Source organism: Caretta caretta, chromosome 4 (genome assembly GCF_965140235.1).
Source record: "Caretta caretta isolate rCarCar2 chromosome 4, rCarCar1.hap1, whole genome shotgun sequence".
NCBI lineage: Eukaryota > Metazoa > Chordata > Testudines > Cheloniidae > Caretta > Caretta caretta.
Genome location: NC_134209.1, coordinates 119,243,402 through 119,266,003, shown reverse-complemented (window position 1 = coordinate 119,266,003; position 22,602 = coordinate 119,243,402). Strand labels below are relative to the sequence as shown.

The window sequence follows — 22,602 nt, the reverse complement described above, 5'->3', positions numbered from 1 at the left end:
GACACAGGGAAGAAAGGTAAGCAGCAGAATACAGACCCTGGATTTCAGGAAAGCAGACTTCAACTCCCTCAGGGAACTGATGGGTTGGATCCCCTGGGGGAATAACATGAGGGGGAAAGGAGTCCAGGAGAGCTGGCTGTATTTCAAGGAATCCCTATTGAGCTTACAGGGACAAACCACCCCGATGTGTCGAAAGAATAGTAAATATGGCAGGCGACCAGCTTGGCTTAACGGCGAAATCCTTGCTGATCTTAAACATAAAAAAGAAGCTTACTAGAAGTGGAAGATTGGGCAAATGACCAGGGAAGAGTATAAAAATATTGCTCGGGCATGTAGGAATGAAATCAGGAGGACCAAATCACACCTGGAGCTGCAGCTAGCAAGAGATGTTAAGAGTAACAAGAAGGGTTTCTTCAGGTATGTTGGCAACAAGAAGAAAGCCAAGGAAAGTGTGGGCCCCTTACTGAATGAGGGAGGCAACCTAGTGACAGAGGATGTGGAAAAAGCTAATGTACTCAATGCTTTCTTTGCCTCTGTCTTCACTAACAAGGTCAGCTCCCAGACTGCTGCGCTGGGCAACACAGCATGGGGAGTAGGTGGCCAGCCCTCTGTGGAGAAAGAGGTGGTTAGGGAGTATTTAGAAAAGTTGGACGTGCATAAGTCCATGGGGCCGGATGCGTTGCATCTGAGAGTGCTAAAGGAATTGGCGGCTGTGATTGCAGAGCCATTGGCCATTATCTTTGAAAACTCGTGGCGAACAGGGGAAGTCCCGGATGACTGGAAAAAGACTAATGTAGTGCCAATCTTTAAAAAAGGGAAGAAGGAGGATCCTGGGAACTACAGGCCAGTCAGCCTCACCTCAGTCCCTGGAAAAATCATGGAGCAGGTCCTCAAGGAATCTATCCTGAAGCACTTACATGAGAAGAAAGTGATCAGGAACAGTCAGCATGGATTCACCAAGGGAAGGTCATGCCTGACTAATCTAATCACCTTTTATGATGAGATTACTGGTTCTGTGGATGAAGGGAAAGCAGTGGATGTATTGTTTCTTGACTTTAGCAAAGCTTTTGCACGGTCTCCCACAGTATTCTTGTCAGCAAGTTAAAGAAGTATGGGCTAAATGAATGCACTATAAGGTGGGTAGAAAGTTGGCTAGATCGTCGGGCTCAACGGGTAGTGATCAATGGCTCCATGTCTAGTTGGCAGCCGGTATCAAGTGGAGTGCCCCAAGGGACAGTCCTGGGGCTGGTTGTGTTCAATATCTTCATAAATGATCTGGAGGATGGTGTGGATTGCACTCTCAGCAAATTTGCAGATGATACTAAACTAGGAGGAGTGGTAGATATGGTGGCAGGTAGGGATAGGATACAGAGGGACCGAGACAAATTGGAGGATTGGGCCAAAAGAAATCTGATGAGGTTCAACAAGGAGAAGTGCAGGGTCCTGCACTTAGGACGGAAGAATCCAATGCACCGCTACAGACTAGGGACCGAATGGCTCGGCAGCAGTTCTGCGGAAAAGGACCTAGGGGTGACAGTGGACGAGAAGCTGGATATGAGTCAGCAGTGTGCCCTTGTTGCCAAGAAGACCAGTGGCATTTTGGGATGTATAAGTAGGGGCATAGCGAACAGATCGAGGGACGTGATCGTTCCCCTCTATTCGACATTGGTGAGGCCTCATCTGGAGTACTGTGTCCAGTTTTGGGCCCCACACTACAAGAAGAATGTGGATAAATTGGAGAGAGTCCAGCGAAGGGCAACAAAAATGATTAGGGGTCTGGAACACATGACTTATGAGGAGAGACTGAGGGAACTGGGATTGTTTAGTCTGCAGAAGAGAAGAATGAGGGGGGATTTGATAGCTGCTTTCAACTACCTGAGAGGTAGTTCCAAAGAGGATGGTTCTAGACTATTCTCAGTGGTAGAAGATGACAGGACAAGGAGTAATGGTCTCAAGTTGCAGTGGGGGAGGTTTAGGTTGGATATTAGGAAAAACTTTTTCACTAGGAGGGTGGTGAAACACTGGAATGTGTTACTTAGGGAGGTGGTAGAATCTCCTTCCTTAGAGGTTTTTAAGGTCAGGCTTGACAAAGCCCTGGCTGGGATGATTTAATTGGGGATTGGTCCTGCTTTGAGCAGGGGGTTGGACTAGATGACCTCCTGAGGTCCCTTCCAACCCTGATACTCTATGATTCCATGAAAAATCCCTGACAAGAAGAAACTATATCTTTATACTGTTTGGACTCTGAAGGGCAAGGATTACTAAGCCTAAACAAGAGATACCCCGTGCTTGGCCTGGGTTAGCACCGAAGGACATATACAGCTTGCTTATTATAGAAGTTGCTATTACCTTTTGAAATTTAAGACTGTCATTCATTTGTGGGTTTATGTTTATCTGATTTAAACTCGTAAACAACTCATTTCTTCTTCATAGTTAAGAAATCTTTAGTTAATTATAGGATTGTCTACAAGTGTTATCTTTGGTGTAAAATCTACAGTGCAATTGACCTGGGGAAAGTGACTGGTCTTTTGGGACTGAGATTGGGATTAATCTGAATATTATTGTGATTATTGGTGTAAAGGACCATCTATCACAAACGCAAGCTTGCCTAGGTGACAAACAGACTTGAGTACCCAAGGGGACTGCCTGTGACTCCATGGTTAGCCTGTTATAGTGTCTGAGGAGTTTACACTTGATACTTGGTTGGTGAAATCTAAGTATAGAATTCACAACCAGTTTGGGGTTTATGCTCTGCTTCTTAACAATCTGGCCCAAGTTGGTACTCACGCTTGAGCCACTCCAGACAGCTTGACAGCACCTCTTGAAGCAATGCCATAGATGTTGCTGGCGTTTTTGAGGAATGAGCTCTTACCTCAGGAGGAGGGAGGGAAGATCAGACAGCTGATAGCAAAACAAAAAACAGTCCAAGGTCTATTTTGAGATTCTTTGAGAGGATACAGCCTGACCCCAGACCCTTTCCATTAAGGCAACAAATAGTCTAGAAGGCTTCCTAGCTAGTTTTGTTCTCTGCAGGTAAATGGTTCAGGCTCGCTAACGTTGAGAGAATGGAATGTCCTTTCTTCTGACAATGAGCGTGGTTTTAGTAAGTGGATAGACTGGTGCAGGTGAAATTCAAGACAAGTTTGGGGTGAATTTAGGATGTAAACATAATGAAACTTTGTCCTTATGGAATGTAGTGTAAGAAGGATCTGTCATCAGCTCTCCAAGCTGCCCAACCCTCCTGGCTGAGATGATGGCTACAAGGAATGCAACCTTCATGGATAGGAGAGACATGGAGTGAGAAGTTAATGGTTCAAAAGGAGGCGTACTGAGTACTTAGATAATAAAGTTCAAGCCCCATTGAGGAGTAGGCTTTAAAAACAAACACGGAAAAGGTTCTGATTAGGCTTTTTTCAGAATCTGCTAATCACTGTGTGCATGAAGATCAAGTAGCCCTGTGAAGGGGGATGGTATGCAGTGACTGCTGCCAAATGGACCTGTAAGGAGCTGATGGATGAATCTGCTGTCTTTAAGGAAAGAATACAGTTTGAGAGAAATATCTGCAATTTCTGAAGGTATATGTCTTTGATGTGCTCAGATGGCTAGGAATCATTTTCTAGTAGAATTCTTCCTACTATTAGAAAGGATGTTCTATATAGCTTCAGAACACGGTTGTTCTAAGAAGAATGCCAATCCAAAACCAAGGCTCTGAGATGAAGTGGATGTGGGACGTAGGAATGCTTGACCTTGCTGGTCTCCTGAGTGAAGAGACTGGGAAATGTTTGAATAATGATCAGTGCCTGAGATGATAAGTGTAGGAGGTTCAGGAACCAAAACTGTATGGGTCAGTAAGGGGTAATGAGAATGACTTGTGCCCTGTCCTTCTGAATCTTGCACAGGAGTGGTCGTGGAGGGAAGGCACAGTTTAGATGATCTGACCTTGGATGGAGTAAAGCATCACCCTGTGAGTGGTGACTTAGGGCTCCTCTGGAAAAGTATATGTTGCATTTCCTGTTTGTTTGGAAGGCAGACAGATCCCTGGTAGGAGTCCCACATAGAGCAAAAACATTCACCAGAGTCATGTACCTCCCACTTGTAATCGACAGCAAAGTGTCTCCTGAGAGTCCACTATCACATTCTGGTTTCCTGGGAGGTAGACTGCCAACAGCATAATGGGATTACTAATGCACTAGTTCCACAATCTGCTTCTGCACACAGGGAGATGGATCTCGCTCCTGTTTGTTGATGTAAAAGACGGTTGTGATGTTGTCTAATGTTATGAGGGCATGGTGACTTTGAATGATCAGGAGACAGGCTTTGCAAGCCCTTCAAACTGCTCTCAGCTCTAGAACACTGATGTACTTCCTGGACTCTTGAGAAGTCCAGGTGCATTGTGGCTGTCCATGTGGGCTCCCCAACCTAAAATGGATATGTCAGTAATGGTCGGCCTGTCCAGTGCAGAGGCAAGGAAGGGAACACTGACACATACCTGGAAGGGATTTTTCCAACATAACAGGGACAATATTGCTTTGGTGCAAACAGTCACTATGGTGCTCATGAACTGTCAGTCTGCTGAATACACAGTTTGGTGCCATGCTTGTGGTCAATGAAGGTGGAGTCTTACAAATGGCATGACAAGTGCATGAAGCCATATGGCCTAGGAAAGAGAGACAGATATTGACAGGCACTCAGGAGTTGCTTATGATGTGGTCTATGATATCGCTCATAGCTTGAAACCTCTCCCTTGGCAGGTAAGCCCTTGGTGTGATTGAATTTAATGATGCCCCAATGAAGTCTAAAGTCTGCGGCGAGGAAAGATTTTTCAGCGTTTACACTGACCCCCAAAAAAGAGAGGAGTTGCAGCAGTGTTGAAGTCAATGCATGGGCCTCCTGGAGTGACCTGGTGACAAGCAGCCAAATAGTCAAGGTAGAGGAAGACCATGAAACCACAGCATCTGGTATCGGCTGCTACTACAGAGAAAACCTTGGTAAAGACTGTGGGGGCAGCAGCAATGCTGAAAGGGAGTACTCTGTATTGAAAGTGGAGCCCACCATGAACATGAGAAAGCATCTATGAGAGGGGTGGATGTCCATGTGAAAGTAGGCATCCTTCATGAAGTGAGCTGTAAACCACATGTCCTTTTCCATGGGATGGAATTATAGATGACAACATGGCCACACAAAACTTGAGTTTGCAAATAAAGCAATTGAGATGGCAGAGATCAAAAATGGCTCTCCAAATGCCCTTCTTTTTGGGTACTAGGAAGTATGTTGAGTAAAAAACACTCCCTTGATATTGAAGAGGAACCCACTCTATCACTACTCACTGTAAGAGAGATTCCACTTCTTGTTTGAGAATGTTCTCATGAGAATGGTCCCCAAGAGGAGGTGGGGAAGAGGGTTTTGGAGGGACGCAGGGATGTAAACTATTGTATAGCTGGAATGAATTATGTTCATCACCCATTTTTGTCCATTGTAATTGCACTCCAGATACTGAGAAAGTGTGCTAGACTAGTGATTCACAATCGGTGGTATGTGTACCCTTGGAGGTACATGGAGGTCTTCTAGGGAGTATATCAATTCATCTAGATATTTGCTTAGTTTTAGAACAGGTTACATTACAAAAAAAGCACTAGTGAAGTCAGTAAAAACTAAGATTTCACAGACAAAATGAGAAAGCAAGCAATTTTTCAGTAATAGTGTGCTGTGACACACTTGTATTTTTATATCTGATTCTGTAAGCAAGTAGTTTTTAAGTGAGGTGAAACTTGGGGGGGTAGGTAAGACAAATCTGACTTCTGAAAGGGGTACAGTAGTCTGGAAAGGTTGAGAACCACTGTGCTAGATGACCCCCAAAGGTTGAATGAGAGTCAGGAGGTGCTGGAATTAGTGGTTTGCAGCTCTCACTTATCAAAAGTAACGTTTAGCAGAGGACTGGAACTGGGACGAGGAACCCACTGTGGGAGGTGTATGGAAGAGGGTCTTTTGAACCCTCTGCCTCTTGCAGACCTCATAAGGTCTCTGATAGAAGAGCTGTTGAGCCACTGGTCTAGGCTTGTATGATTGCCAGTGGAATTTTCTCTTTGGAGCAGGTGTATATATTTCCAGGGAGCGAGGGTGGCCCTGGAATCCTTTAAAAATTGTGAAAAAAAACCCTCATCTGTCTTCTGATTAAATGGATGAGTTTCATTGAAGGGCAGGTCCTCAGTGGTGTTCTGAGACCTTACTGGGAAACCCCAAAGCATGGAGCCAAAACACTATACGCATTACAACAGCAGTAACCATAGCCCTGGAAGATGTATCAGCCACATATATTGCCTATTGGAGAGAGATACTGGCAACCATTTTACCCCTCTCTCTGAAAGGCTGGAAACAAGCTCTGTTCTGCTGTGGGAGACTGTCATTGAAGTCCATGAACTGTGAACAGTTCAGAAAGTCTCACTTAGCTCACAGAGCTTTGTAGTTGGCTATCCTGAACTGGAGACTAGAAGACGGCCTTCTTTCCCAGTAAGTCGAGATGCTTACCCTCCTTATCAGTTGGGGAAGATTGTGGAGTGGTGTTATCTAGATCTCTCTGCAGCAGCCTGGACCACTGAAGAGTTAGGAGCACGGTGAGAAAAGAAATTCTGCCCCTTTGTCAGAGACATAGCATGTTTTCTTTGTTGGGGGTAGGGACGCAGATAGCTGGGCTATGCCAGACTGCTCTAGCTAGCTCCAGGATGGCTTCATTAATAGGGAACACATCAGCTGGAGCCAGAGGACTGAAGGATGTCCAGGAGCTTAGGCTGAAGTTGCTGAACCACCTCCTCAAGAGGATCTGCAATTCCCCTGCAATTCTGCAAAGGAGGTCCTGGAATTGCTTATAGTCATCAGGAGGCTGAAAAGACTGGAGTCACCACATCCCCTGGATTGAAAACGTCAGTCTTGGCCAGATCTGGTGAGTACTCCTTCTCTTCAGCAGGATCTGGGGCAGGTCCAGTTGTCCTCTCAATGGAGAAGAAAGGGGAGACTCCCTAGTAGACCGGACTGACTCTGCGGGATGGTACTGGTCCCACAGCCCCCAATATGGCCAATAGGATGGATCGAATAGGGATTGTGGAATTCCCCATGGCACGGGACACTAATGGCTCTGAAGTAGGTGATGAGGTAGATGTTGGTCCCAAACTAGTCCAGGTCTTCTGATCAGGAATGTATGTCTTGGAGGAGAGAATAACAGTTCATTGGGTGGTTCAGAATCTCCTGATGAGAAAGGAAATTCCAGTTCCAATGGCAATACTGTTGGTGATGAAATCATAGCCCAAAGATGGAATGGGAAACAGACTCCTTCCAAAGGCCAGCTCCCCTGGTGGAGTTATAACCTCTCTCAAGAGGGAGGGACCCGATGGAGTGGGAGACTCCAGGTCTGGGAGAGCAAAGATGTCCTCAAGAGGAGTGCAGGTCTCTGCTCTTCCTGGAGTGAGATGGATCTTTTCCACCGAAATCCCCATAGAGACAGTAGAGACAGTCTGTGTCACAGCCACTGAATACAAAGACAGTACCATGGTTAACAGATGCTCTTGGTGACTGGTCTTTGTCAGTACAGGTGGATCCTGGGGTTTGTATTTGGGAGGTACTGGTGCTGCCGGATTGCAATCCAGTGCTGATGGAGCCCTAGACTTGTGTGGAGCCCTAGACATGATAAGAATGCCTCTGAGACTTAGAACATACTAAGTTCTCTAAGGCTAAGCCTATAGACTTGCTCAGTGTAGGCAGGTCTGATTCTAACTTCTTCAAAGTGGATCTGGAGGAAGATGAAGCCTCATGCTTATGAGAATGCTCCCTGCTCTCCTGACAAGGCCCCACTGCGGGATCTATGGGGGCAGACTCCCTTGTTCCTGAGATGGATCTCGTGGGGGTATGAAAAGGAGACTAACTCACTCTAAAATACAAACTATCAGACGAAAACTTTAAAACTTGAACTATAAAAATTATTCACTTATATCTTAATATATTCACAGATAAAGGAGAAAGCTGAAGCTTCAGACACTGGAGGTTCTGGCCCAGGCCATGCGGCGATGAGAAGGAACTGGAGGGGTGGTCTCTATGCCCTGCCCTTTATCTCCTCTGTCGGAGGCACAAGGTGAGCAAGGTCATGTGTGTGAACCAATGGATGCTGCTTTTAAAATTCTCTGGCTCTAAGCACATGGAATGTATGCGTACCCACAGGGAATACACATAGGGACCAGCACTCGAAAAAGAATAGTGAAATCTAAGGAGGAAACCTCAGTTGGCTCAGAGACATGACTTTGATGTAAACAGTTTTGTTTTAAATAGTAAAACTAATCCTAAAACATTTAACCAGCTCTGTTGATTTCACTGCCTTGAGTTCTTCAATTGAGGTTTATAACTAAACACACAGCTACCTCCTTAGACTCCTCTTTTGGGATTACAAGGATTGGCTTTTGTTCTATTAATCTGATGATCTGACCCATTGATTCAATCCATTATCACTGTTAACTCATTGACCTGACCTTAATATAATTATATTAATTAACAGTTTAGTGGCATTTGTAGTAGCTTTGTGTTAGCCATATGCTGTCTTGATTTGATCTTTATTAACTTAAATACATTTATAAAACAGATACTGGATCATATAGTTTTCAATAAATAACATGGGACATGCCCACCAGAGATTCCCACTGGTTATCAGCTGACCTGCCTAGGAACCTGATCCACTCCCTCTAAATGAACCCCTCTGGTTCATGCATTATGCAATCTTAATTTGGTCCTTCTGTGCATATGCACTATGACAGTCTTTCCAACCATTAAATAGAAAGTTTGGGGCAGAGCCATGAATAGGATTCAACTTTCCTGGGATTGAATCCAACACCCTATTCACAGGAGATATTCTCTCCCCTCTTGTAATCCTCTGCCTCTTCCACTGTCCACCCTGTCCAGTAATTGAGGCAGGGATCCTATAGTATAAATAGTTTATGATCATGTAATTAAAAACTATCATACACGCAAAGGGACATAATTAAGGCTGTTTGAGCTATGTTAATTCTGGCATTTTCTAATTTTGAATTGCTTGAATTTGCAACCAAAATGTTATTTTAATATGGCATTACATATAAAGTGCTTTTTAAATAAAAAAAAATAGTAGAAATTCCATCAGATGGAATAAGACCACTTGGAAAAACTCAAGATAATATAGCTGAAGAAAATATGACTGAAATGGGAGGTACAAATCTGGGAAGCAACAACACAAAGAGTCTTGCCAGAAAAAAATAAGACAGGAATTTACAGTGCAATAAGGCACCAAAAAAACAAACAAACAAAACCAACCAACCAAACAACAAAAAACATCCATTTTTTAATTTAGCATCTGGAATGAACACATTATTAGAAAGACATGTTAGGGGAACTCAGAGGAGGAGAACAACATTTATCAGAGGCAGCAAGAATGGTCTTCTGAGGAAATATTCTAAGCATGCATATTGCAACAGGATACAAGCATGATCCAGAACCCACTGAAGTCAATGTAAAGATTCCCATTGACTTCAATGAGGTGTGGATCAGACCTTAAAAAATAATCTTTGCTGGAATTCCACAGCATCTCAGGATCTTCCAGACAGCTTCTCTGGAAGCTGCTATCAAATGCTTTTGTAAAATCAAGGACGTAAAAACCATCTTCTGCTAGTATTTAAAACCTTTTTCTGTAAGTCTTCTCAAGGTGTAAATCTGGTCTGAACACTACCTACAAGATCAAAATCTAGTCTGTTCTTACCGGAGTACTTCACTAATAGCTGTTTTCATCCTAATCAAAATAATAATGCAAAACACTTTTCCAGCTACAAACAGAAGTGTCACCCCAATGTACACAAATTAGCTGGTCATCCTTTTTAGGGATTTCTACAGATGACACGTTCTCCAATCTTTAGGACAGCTCTCTTTTTCCCAAACATTCTGTACAACCTGCACATAATAATTTACCATAACTGCCTCTCCAGCTTTTAACATTTCAGTGTCTATCTTATCATACCCTGGTGTCTTACCCCTTACCACTCTTCAGTTACTTCCTCAAACGCAATTACTTCTAGTGATATAGGTAAGTCTACTATTTCTTCGGATCCCTCAATGTGTTAAAGATTACCAGGCTGTACTCAAGCAGCTAGAATGTTCCATCCAATGGGCTTTCTGTCCTTCCTCTCTGGTTAAAATTGTAACATCTTGGGCCTTCACAATGCCACAACAGTTTAAGAGTTGTGATGACAGTTGTCTGGAGACTAGAAAAAGCTTTTAAGAATCTCTTCTCTTGTATCAGAGTAGCAGCCGTGTTAGTCTGTATTCGCAGAAAGAAAAGGAGTACTAGTGGCACCTTAGAGACTAACCAATTTATTTGAGCATAAGTTTTTGTGAGCTACAGCTCACTTCATCGGATGCATTCAGTGGAAAATACAGTGAGGAGATTTATATACACACAGAACATGAAAAAATGGGTGTTATCATACACACTGTAAGGAAAGTGATCACTTAAGATGAGCTATTACCAGCAGGAGAGCGGGGGGGAGAAAACCTTTTGTAGTGATAATCAAGGTGGGCCATTTCCAGCAGTTAACAGGAACGTCCAAGGAGCGGTGGGGGAAATAAACATGGGGAACTACAATACCCATCTGCTGAAGTGAAGAAACAAATTGACAGAGCCAGAAGAGTACCCAGAACAGGACAGGCCAAACAAAGATAATAACAGAACACCATTAGCCTTCACCTTCAGCCCCCAACTAAAACCTCTCCAACGCATCATCAAGGATCTACAACCTATCCTGAAGGACGACCCATCACTCTCACAAATCTTGGAAGACAGGCCAGTCCTTGCTTACAGACAGTCCCCCAACCTAAAGCAAATACTCACCAGCAACCACACACCACACAACAGAACCACTAACCCAGGAACCTATCCTTGCAACAAAGCCCGTTGCCAACTGTGCCCACATATCTATTCAGGGGACACCATCATAGGGCCTAATCACATCAGCCACACTATCAGAGGCTCGTTCACCTGCACATCCACCAATGTGATATATGCCATCATGTGCCAGCAATGTGCCTCTGCCATGTACATAGGTCAAACTGGACAGTCTCTGCGTAAAAGAATAAATGGACACAAATCAGATGTCAAGAATTATAACATTCATAAACCAGTCGGAGAATACCTCAATCTCTCTGGTCACTCGATTTCAGACCTAAAGGTTGCAATATTAGAACAAAAAGACTTCAAAAACAGACTCCAACGAGAGACTGCTGAATTGGAATTAATTTGCAAACTGGATACAATTAACTTAGGCTTGAATAGAGACTGGGAGTGGATGTGTCATTACACAAAGTAAAACTATTTCCCCCACCCCTCACTGCTCCTTGGACGTTCCTGTTAACTGATGGAAATGGCCCACCTTGATTATCACTACAAAAGGTTTTCTCTCCCCTGCTCTCCTGCTGGTAATAGCTCATCTTAAGTGATCACTCTCCTTACAGTGTGTATGATAACACCCATTTTTTCATGTTCTGCGTGTATATAAAACTCCTTGCTGTATTTTCCACTGAATGCATCCGATGAAGTGAGCTGTAGCTCACGAAAGCTTGTGTTCAAATAAATTTGTTAGTCTCTAAGGTGCCACTAGTACTCCTTTTCTTTCTTCTCTTGTATGGCTCTTTGGCTTCTATTGCTTTATTTCCCATCCATTCTCTCACTTCTTCTGGCTGATTTTTTAGCTTCCGTCTTTGTCCGCATATACTTATTGCAGAATAGCTCTTTTGCTGCTGTCTTATTCTTACTGAATTCTCTTAATTCTTTCCTCTCTTCAACAAGCCTCCGTATATTTGGTTGGAGCCATTCTTTTCTTAGATCTTCTTACTTCTACTGTGATCCTGGTAGCATTCACAATTACTTCTTTGAAAAATTGTCACTGTTCTTCTATGACCATCCATGTTTTTAGCTATTCAGATCTATTGCTAAGCTGCAGCTTGAAATGTGTCTTCACTTCTGGATCCACTAACTTTCTCGTATCGTACATATCCTCTACCTCACACGGTGTTACCTTCTTTAGTTTTGATTGTTCCAATAAAAAGAACTCAGCACTCGTGTACACCCTGGCACCCAACATTTATCTCCAGTGCATATTAATGGCAATATGATCAAGCTGTTTCTGGGTGAAGCCATAATTTGATCTCCATGTCAGTTTGTCTCTTTCCTCACATGGAAAGAGTATATCCCCAATACAAAGACTGTTTAGGCTGCAGAGCTGAACAAAACATTGTCCATTGTCAATCTGCCCTGGGATGCCATGTCTGCCCATAATGCGCTCATATCCAATATTATTGCCGTCAACCTGTGCATTTAGCTCTCCCATGAGGTTAACAACATCATAAGTATTGATCTTGCCAAGGATGCTCTGCAAGTTTACATAGAAACAGCCTGATCCGTTCATCGGTATAATTTGTTGGTGTATAACACAACCTCTGACTTTTTGCACGGTTCATCAAAGCATGCAGTCAATATTCTAGAGTTACAGATTCCCATTCTTCAGTACTTTAGCAGCTTCCTTGATCTGTAATAAGGCTGTGCCTTCCTGGTGTGTCATCTTCTCTTCCAGATTATAAAACCACCATACCTTCCTCTGATAATTTGCCTCATCTAGTCCATCTCATCTCACTCAGTCCAAGTACACTTAGGCCAAAGATTTACATTTCTGTGATAATCTTTATCAGCCTCCCTGTGCTCCAAAGTATTCTAATATTCCAGAATCCAATTCTTGTCTTAAACTTAGCTGTAAAAATACCTCATTTCAGACTAAGAACTTCATTGCAACTTTGATTCTCCATCATTACAGCATAGGCAGGATTTACTGCTCGGCCAGTACTATCTTGTCTTAAGTCCAACAGACCGTGATTCTCGGCAGTTTTGTTTCTATTGGCAAATCTGTGACAGACTCTTCTTGTTTCTGGACATGTACAACTAGAATTAACTAGATGAAACTGAAGGGTACTTGTAACCGGCCAGTGGTTATGGGCTCCTCCCACTGCAAGCACTTCATAGCCCACAGAACTCACCAAGCCACATGAAGCTTCCTGTACTATTAGTTCAGATTAATGAATTGACTGAACATTTGTTCGACACATTACTTCTATAAAAATCATACTTATGCTCCAGCTCATTAAACAGCTAGAATTGGGTATGCACTATGTCTCTCCTCATAATTAGTGTAGATGTAGAAAATATATAGTGTAATGTTCTGAAATACATACAGAGAGGTAGATTACAGGAGAAAATAGAAATAATATTTCCCTATACATCTCTAGCACAGTGATCTCACCACATCCCATAATCTTGCACGTAGAAATGCAAAGTACTGGGATTCAGATAACGGCACGAATATTACTTGCGTGTCTTACAGTCTTCACAACTAAAAAGTAGTTAAACAAAAAACATTAATTGAAAAACAGAAAGTAAACTGTCTACAATTTCTAAAGGTTGTAAAATGGAGCAATTGTATCAAAAGGTTAAGCTTGGGGAAGGTAATTGCTCAAATGGTGTGGCAGTTCTGAAAAACTATCGTAAGTTCTGATGCTTATCTAAATCAAAGCTTTTGATATTTGTCCAATGTTAAAGCCTTAAATAACGGCACTATAATAAACAATTAATTTAAGAGAAAAAAACCACATAATCACCCTTCCTATAAGGGAAAGTTAGAGCTGAAGGAGAAGTCTCTGAACAAGCAAGTTCATTATTGAGAAACACCACTTTCTTCCAGCTCCACTGTCAAAATACAAAATTACAACAAAGCTCACTGTAATTTTTCTTCATTAAGTTGTGTTCAGGCACTGAGGCTCAAATCCTTAAGTGTCATTTTCTAGCTTTGTCACCTTAAACCAAAATATTTTTTTCCTGTGGAAACTTAAATTTGTGTATGCAACTCATAGCAACAATGTTCCATGTAATCTTTACGTGCGAATACAGAAATCTAATAAGATTAATGATTTTGCAAACATATAGATGGTGTATCTCCTTAATTTTCTTTCCTCCAGGTGGCAGAATTATATTTAACTTCAAGTAAAATCCCTCCTTGAACGTAAGCTGAACAAGCATAGATAACATATTTCAGGTTTTAAAAAGTCTATTACATTTTAGATGATTAAATGTAAAAAAGTAAGATAAAAGAATAGAGTATCCAATTCTAGGATTGTAATGATGAAAGTACCTTCAACTGTTCAAAAATAGCAACTTTTCATTTAAGAGATCTTCCATTTAAAAGGCTTCATACACTATGGCATCATGCCAAATCTTACAAAGTCTCCTCCTTTAAAAAAAACTGCTTTTTGGTATTCTACCATTTAATCTTCTCTTTTATTAATTTTTTTTTAAGTTTAACAGTTTGTTCTGCTAAATAATAATAAAAAAGCCACCACATTTTTCATGCATTACTTATCCTAAATTATTCTTTTTCCTTCAAAACATGATTTGGAGAGAATGTTTGACTTATTTTTAAGACCATATGTAGCATCTCAAATGTAATAAATAGTGATAATATTACCTCTATGAAATTTAATTTTGCAAGTGTAACTTCTAAATGTTATTTATTATTAGTATTTCACCTGATTTCCTCTTATACTGATGTTCTCAATATTATATCCCAATCTATACTTTCGTTTGTTAGAGGTCTGCTCTTATAACTCTGTGATAGGAACCATCGGAGCAGCACAAGAAAGCAGACAAGCAGAGTCCCTGTCACTTTACCTGTCAGAAACAAAATGTTTCTTTGCCTTTTCCCCAAAAGCCGATATCTTGGGAGACGTACATTTAGGAAGAATACCAACTGTTTGCTAAGTTAGGGAGAAGGGGTCTTCTGGGAACAAACAGTGACAAAAAGATAACCTACTATGGGGAAAGCACTTCCCTCAATTCACTATTTCATTCCTGCCACTGTATTTCAGAACTGGTGTAATTTTACTGAGCTCAATACATGGGAGACATTCAAATCAAAATACTTGTAGGAATGTCTTTAACAAATACTGTACTTTGACTTGTGTAGTAACTAAACACCATAATCTTTTTTCTTATATTCATATATTCATCCACTTTTCCAGGAAGTATGATCATGAATAGGCATTTTATACCAATATTGATTCAGTGGCTCTAAGCCAGGGTGTGGAAATGGACAAAAACCTCATATCCATAGACACTAAAACTAACCTGACAAGTTCTATTGTTGCCTAGAAGTTATTCCTATTATTTTCTCTGCTGCCTACTATTCTTCATTTGAGGCGGTCATTGTTAGACCTGGACTCTAAAGTTCACAAAAGCAGACTGACAATTATTAGGTCATTAGAATAGATTTATATATCATAGTACCATACTGAAAGGTTTCATAAGAAAAACCTATTGTGTCTTTAAAATATTCTGCAGTAAAATTTACAGTGTTGCCAGTCTACCATTTTCAACCATACTTTATGCCAACATCTAAACCAATACAAACAAGTGAAAATTGTTCTGAAGTTGGTTTGTGTGAGGATACCCCCCACTCCCACAATATTTTATTATACTAAACGCAAAACATTTACCCTCTATATTTTTCCTGAACATTTTTTATTTCTGATTAAATTAAAAAACCTTAATAAATACCATACCATCAAGACTGCATAGTTACTGAGGGAGTAGCACTGAATGGTGGTAATGTTTTCATCTGAAGAGATAATGTGACATCCATCAGACTTCCATCCTCCCTGTCCATTGAGCAGATCGAAGTCCCATTGTGCCGCAACAGCATCTGCTCCATGAGCAATACGTCGCAGTGTCACGTTAATAGCAATGTGGTGATTAGCTAAGCTTAAACCATCTATTTGAAAAAAAAAATATGGAATTGATTTTATATAAAAATGTTTAAATGTTTAATTTTCAAAACACACTGTAAATATTAATGCTGGATAATATCTGATTCTTAGAGGTGTGCTAACTGAAACATTAGTACACCTCTTGAATATAATGTCAAGGATCAGGTTTCTAAAGCTTTGGCATTCTTCTAAGGTCATACAAATGTAATAATAACCAAAAACAAACCTATCTTGGTGAGAATAACTGGTGTTACTACTGTACGTCGTTTCCCATCATCTGCCAGATTTGTTGAATTTCCTGTTGCTGGGAAAAGTTTTCCGTTGCGAAATGCAATAAGTTGAAGCTTGTAGATGGACTCATTTGTTGGCCTAATTTCTCTTTTCTGCTTTTGTGTAAAAAGGGAGGGTGGCAGCTGAATAGAAGCCTCTACAATAGTGTTCTATAAACAAACAGATTTTGAGAAGTATTAATCTCTGAACAAAAAAGGGACTTTTTGGTCTTATTTAGAAGCTCCTCCAGTTCATCAGTGTTGGGCTTTCTTCCTTTCAACAGGTTTCAGAGTAGCAGCCGTGTTAGTCTGTATCCGTAAAAAGAAAAGGAGTACTTGTGGCACCTTAGAGACTAACTGTTAATCTCTAAGGTGCCACAAGTACTCCTTTTCCTTTCAACAGTGTCTGAAGGAAACAAAGTTTATACAGAGCTCAGGACTGTAATGCTTCCAATAATCCACCAAAACATGCTTTAACTAAAAACCTTAAAACACCCTTTAACATGGAATTATTTGTTAATCATTGCCAGAAGCTGGGAATGAGCGATAGGGAATGGATCATAGAATCATAGAATATCAGGGTTGGAAGGGACCCCAGAAGGTCATCTAGTCCAACCCCCTGCTTGAAGCAGGACCAATTCCCAGTTAAATCACCCCAGCCAGGGCTTTGTCAAGCCTGACCTTAAAAACCTCTAAGGAAGGAGATTCTACCACCTCCCTAGGTAACGCATTCCAGTGTTTCACCACCCTCTTAGTGAAAAAGTTTTTCCTAATATCCAATCTAAACCTCCCCCACTGCAACTTGAGACCATTACTCCTTGTCCTGTCATCTGCTACCATTGGGAACAGTCTAGAGCCATCCTCTTTGGAACCCCCTTTCAGGTAGTTGAAAGCAGCTATCAAATCCCCCCTCATTCTTCTCTTCTGCAGGCTAAACAATCCTAGCTCCCTCAGCCTCTCCTCATAAGTCATGTGTTCCAGACCCCTAATCATTTTTGTTGCCCTTCGCTGGACTCTCTCCAATTTATCCACATCCTTCTTGTAGTGTGGGGCCCAAAACTGGACACAGTACTCCAGATGAGGCCTCACCAATGTCGAATAGAGGGGAATGATCACGTCCCTCGATCTGCTCGTTATGCCCCTACTTATACATCCCAAAATGCCATTGGCCTTCTTGGCAACAAGGGCACACTGCTGACTCATATCCAGCTTCTCGTCCACTGTCACCCCTAGGTCCTTTTCCGCAGAACTGCTGCCTAGCCATACGGTCCCTAGTCTGTAGCTGTGCATTGGATTCTTCCGTCCTAAGTGCAGGACCCTGCACTTCTCCTTGTTGAACCTCATCAGATTTCTTTTGGTCCAATCCTCCAATTTGTCTAGGTCCCTCTGTATCCTATCCCTACCCTCCAGCGTATCTACCACTCCTCCCAGTTTAGTGTCATCTGCAAACTTGCTGAGGGTGCAATCACTTGAGGATTGCCTGTTCATTCCCTCTGGGGCACCTGGCTTTGGCCACTGTCGGAAGACAGGATACTGGGCTAGATGGACTTTTGGTCTGACCCAGAATGGCCGTTCTTAAGATGGTGGGAGATTTAGTACATAGTTACCTTTCTGGTAGCCAGTAAAGCTCAAATTGTTAATAACAAGTTCCTACAGTCATAGTCTCTCTACATGGTGGGGTAGGTCTGTTCGACCCAGGCCCCCGCCTCCACTCCACCCCTTCCCCCAAACCTCTGCCCCTTCCCCACCCAGTTCTGTCCCCTCCCCCAAGTACACCTTGTCCCTTCTCCTCTGCTCCCCCACCCCCGTGCCTCTTGCAAAGCTGAACCACGGCTGGTGGGAGGCACCGGGAGGGAGGTGGAGGAGTTGATCAGCAGGGTCACTGGTGGGCGAGGCACTGAGGGGAGGGGTCGGGAGCTTGGCTGCCAGTGGGTGCTAAGCACTCACTAATTTTTTTCTTTGGGTGCTCTGCCCTGGAGCACCCACAGAGTCAGTGCCTATGCCTAATGTTTTGGGAGATCTCTTGGGAGCTAGACATGACAGGCAAGGCCAAATGCCAGACATGCACACAGGCAGATGTAAAGGTAAATGCTATAATTGTTTCATTTGGAGTGGTATTAGCAGTGCTTGAATTACATGAGGGACTTAAGAGGGCCAAGCCCCCCTTACTACTTTTAGGAGCTACCTCACTTCTGACTTATTCAAAGGCACCAGAGGGGCATGTTTTGGCCCCCTTACTTCTTCCCTGTATGGCCAGCAGCAGGGCCAGGAGCTTCAGAGAGAGCAGCAGCAACAAGTGCCAAAAACCTATGGTGGGGAGACACAGAGAGGGAAGGGTCTGCAAAGGGAGTAGAAAGCTGCTGGACCAATCAGCAGCCCTGGCACCACCACTGCAGGGGCAAGGGGTCCCATGACCAGAGGAAGCAGGTCTCACTGAGCATGCTTGGCATTTATTGGTGGATACCAGGCTCCAATGCCTGCGTTGAAGAAGCCCCTTCATCCCATCAGCAAGAGAGAGGTGCTGTCCGGTGCCCTAGCCCGCTGCTCAGCAGAGATTGGTTCATGCATGCCATGCCTGGTCCCGACCACTCCACTTCCAGAGATGGGCGGGGCAGGGGGGAGGACCTGGGGGACCTACAAGAGGGGAATGAGGACAGAGAACAGAACTGTCACGGCAGGAGGACCCGGGGGGATGAGGGGAGCAAAAATCCAGCCTTACCCCTTCCAAGAATTCCACACCGGGGAGAGGGCTCTGTGGGGTGAGGGAGAATCAGACTGGATGCAGGGCAAGATGGTGTGCAAGTGCAGAACTAGGGGAGGCAGGATGGTGTCAGGTGCAGCTGGAGGCAGGACTAGAGCAGGGAAGATGGGGTTGTTAGTTGAGTGCAGAAGACTGGGGGGGAGGCAGGGGCAAAAGGCAGACAGGTGTAAGTGGTAGTGGGGCAGAAGAAGTGCTGTGATGGGTGCAACAGGGGGAGCTTGAGAGGGGGAAAAGGCAGGTGCAGAAGATGGTGGGGTAACAGGTAAAGGAAATCAGGGAGTTTAGGGCAGGGCAGGAGGGATAGGGAGGGAGAGTTAGGGGTTGGAGCAGAAGGCAGGATTTAATTGGTAAGGGAGGAGGAGGCAGTTGGGGTAGGGAAAGAGGCAGGGCAGAAATGGCGGTGGGAGGCTAGGGCAGAGGGGAGAAGACTCAGCTTGACAGAGCAGAGAATAGAATTGAAGCACAAGGGCCAGCCAGAGGATTACCTGGCACCATGCTCCATATTGCCTGCAGGACTGCTCATATTCATTAAGGGGTCCTCCTACTTTTTCCCCCCATAATTCAAGCACTGGGCATTATCTACAATTTTGTACACAAGTTATTGGTACAGTACACATCTGCAGTGAAGCTCCAATATATGAAGCAATAATGGCAAATTGATAAGCTGCACTGGCATTTAATCACAAATGGATTTTCCATGGAGTCAGAGTTAAGTACTTCCCCCTATATACAGGCAAATGAATCTGTCAGACTTGTTTTCTAGTTTGTACTCCTTCACACTGTCAGTATTTATCTAGATATGTATATGTCCTCAATCACCATGAGACACACTTGTTTAGACGTGTGTCAAAGTAAAAAATTTGAGTTAAGTCAACGTATCTTAAAGGTTACTTTTTTTTAACTTGAAAGTTAAGTGTAACATGCAGACAGCATACCAAAATAAATGTACTGAACATTAAAAAGAGGTCAGGAGGTAATTCACTTTCCATGCTGCTGAAATACTGTGTGTGTCTAATGCCTTGTCTACACTTCACAGTTCTGTCGGCAAAAGAGACATGAGGCATTGCAAACCCTTCTCAAAGCACCTTGTGGCCAGCTGCACAGTGGGATAATTACCCACAGTGCACTGCTCTCTGTGTTGATACAAGAGCTTTCAGTGTGGATGCACTCTGCCGACACAAAGAACATAGTGTGGACATGCAACAGCATAACTTTTGTCAACAAAACTCTGTAGTGTAGATATAGCCTAAGAGTATGGTGTTGGTGGTGTTTTTTTTTAATGTAGACACCGGTCCATTAAGAATTGTTTTGAGTAATTTAGCCAAAAGCAACACAAAACCAACTTCTTTATTCCTCTCATAGCTTCTCTACTCTTGTTCTTAAATAACTGTTCTGTATTACAATGCAGTAAGAATATTTTAACATTGGAAACTTAATTTAAGTCACTTTCCAACCAATTAATCTCTAAGTCTTATAAGCCAATACAGAAACAATGAGCATCAGACCTTTAGTGCCAAACTTGACAGTGTATTTGAAACATTGCACTTAAAGCTTAATTGCTTATCTAGATTTCCATCTGGATCTCTTCTCCCATAGTCAGAAAGTCCTGTACGGTCTGATGCAGCCACTTTCTGAAATACAGTGCATGTCATCCCAGTGAAGCCAGTTGCCTTTATTACGTAAGCCTCCAGAGCAATATTTGGAGAGTACTGTGACAAGAAAAATCATATAGACAATAAATAACTTTATACCACATAAAAACAATCTTCAAAGGATTCTTCACATTAATTTTATACAAAGACCAGAAAAGCATTCTGTATAACTGTCAGATTAATTTGGTCGGAATAATTTTTTTTCCTTTTAGGAATCTCAAATATTCTAGACCTTGAAGCACAAATCAGACAATGTCAAAATCTATTAACTATGAAAAAAAATTCACTTTTCAAAATAAACCAGAAATGTTTACTTTAAATTAATGGAACTTTATGCTTACTGTTGAGTAAACTTGAGCTCCATTTGCTAGTCGATACATAGCAATTCTCTGTAAACATTGTACAATTCTAGTGCAAGCTTTGGCCTCTCTCTGTGACATCCACAAAACACGTTCATCAGCTAGCATAATGTTACTTGCAATGTCCACCATCACATCACCAAGCTAGTATGGGACAGAAATAAGAAAACACCATGTCAGCTTCGGTCATTCATCTTTTGGCACATCAATAAGAAGCATAAGATTATTTTCAAGCCAGAATTATTGGAAACCTAATACTACTGTCAGCATCTTAAAAAAAACCAAGAAAACAGTTGTTCCCACATCAACCATTATTTGTCAGGTATGTTACTGGAGTGGCTTTTAAGAGTCAGATATTTACCTCACTGTAATATTACTGTTAAGACAATATATTTTGTTTTCCCCTTCTGTCAGTTAAATTTACTATACTCCAAAAGCAAAAGAGCATGAGACATTTAAGAGGGCTACCATCAACTTCAACGTTAATCTATTCAATAGTTAAAAGTAGTTTTTGGTGGTACTTCTGATAACCAGACACTGTCAATTCTGGAAATTTAAGTTTTTCTTTTTTTCCCTCTTTTGCCACAACCTTCCTCTCTCCTCTACCCCCAACCCTGGAAATTTCCTAAGTTAGACCCCAAGCCTGCAAACATTTATGCACATTCTTAACTGTGAGCACTGACAACAGCTCTATGAAGTGAAGGACATCTGTAAGATTTTACAGGATCAGTGCCTCATACAGAGCAAAACGTGACACAGACTATATATGAATGCTGTCAGATGACCAAAACAAAAAAACCTGACCTCATTCAGTTACTGTAATCTGGGGTGTTACTTTTTAACAATAGCAGGTAAGAAGACAGCAGTGAGATTTTTAAGCTTTTCAAACAAGGAAGTCCATACCTGGAAGTGAAGATTTGCCACATCTTTTCCACTGCTCTGCTAGGGACTGATCCTGCAAGGTGCTGAGCACCCTCAACTGTCAGTGAAGTCAACAGAGAGAGGGCGGCACTCAATACTTTGCAGGATCAGGCCCTTATTTAATAAATATTTCTGAAATAAATCAAAACTAAGGCAAATGGATAAAATGCTTATTAATTTAATTATAAAACATACAACTTCTTATAAGTCTGTTGGTTAAACTGATAATTTATCATAAAAGTCAACAAGAAATTCCTAAAATTATAGGAATCAAACTTAATTGATTCTCTCTGCATAAATCATGAACTTATTATCAAGTCACACTCGCCCACTCTTTCGTCAATGTCATCAAGAATTTTCTTAAAATGTTTCTAAGCCGCGATGACATCTTATAGTTTTTTTCATTTTCTAATGTGGAATAGTCTGACACAGACCCCCCACTCCCCGAATGTTTGTTTTTTCTAGTGGACACCTGACACTGAGGAAGCTATTAAGGTTACAATTCATGTATTCTACATCTTTCAGACTATTCAAACTGCACAATGAAAAGCCACTTGAAAACATATTTCATATATTTACCAGCTCTAAATTTTAATTAATTCCAGGAAAGCAATGTGTAGTGATTAATTTAAAACTTTATTTTTATTTAGACTAAAGGAAGATTATTAAATGTATTGGCTATTCATGCTAGAGAATGGCCTATCACTTGCAACTTTCCAACATACCAACAAATCAAACAGGTTTCACTAAATATGGTTAAAAAAACAAAAAGAACA

The 22,602-nt window shown here is 42.0% G+C and overlaps 1 protein-coding gene across 6 annotated transcripts in view; it reads right to left on the bottom strand.

The window, feature by feature from the left end:
* The window catches only part of ADGRA3 (adhesion G protein-coupled receptor A3), a 130,864-nt gene that overhangs the window by 25,508 nt on the left and 82,754 nt on the right, over positions 1 to 22,602 (bottom strand). For all 6 annotated transcript variants that reach the window (XM_048848710.2, XM_075127998.1, XM_075127997.1 and 3 more), the window contains 4 exons: positions 20,888 to 21,049; positions 20,400 to 20,603; positions 16,091 to 16,304; positions 15,661 to 15,869 (listed from right to left, as the gene is read on the bottom strand). In XM_048848710.2, coding sequence (XP_048704667.1) covers positions 15,661 to 15,869; positions 16,091 to 16,304; positions 20,400 to 20,603; positions 20,888 to 21,049 — 789 coding nt within the window. The remainder of the gene's footprint in view (positions 1 to 15,660; positions 15,870 to 16,090; positions 16,305 to 20,399; positions 20,604 to 20,887; positions 21,050 to 22,602) is intronic.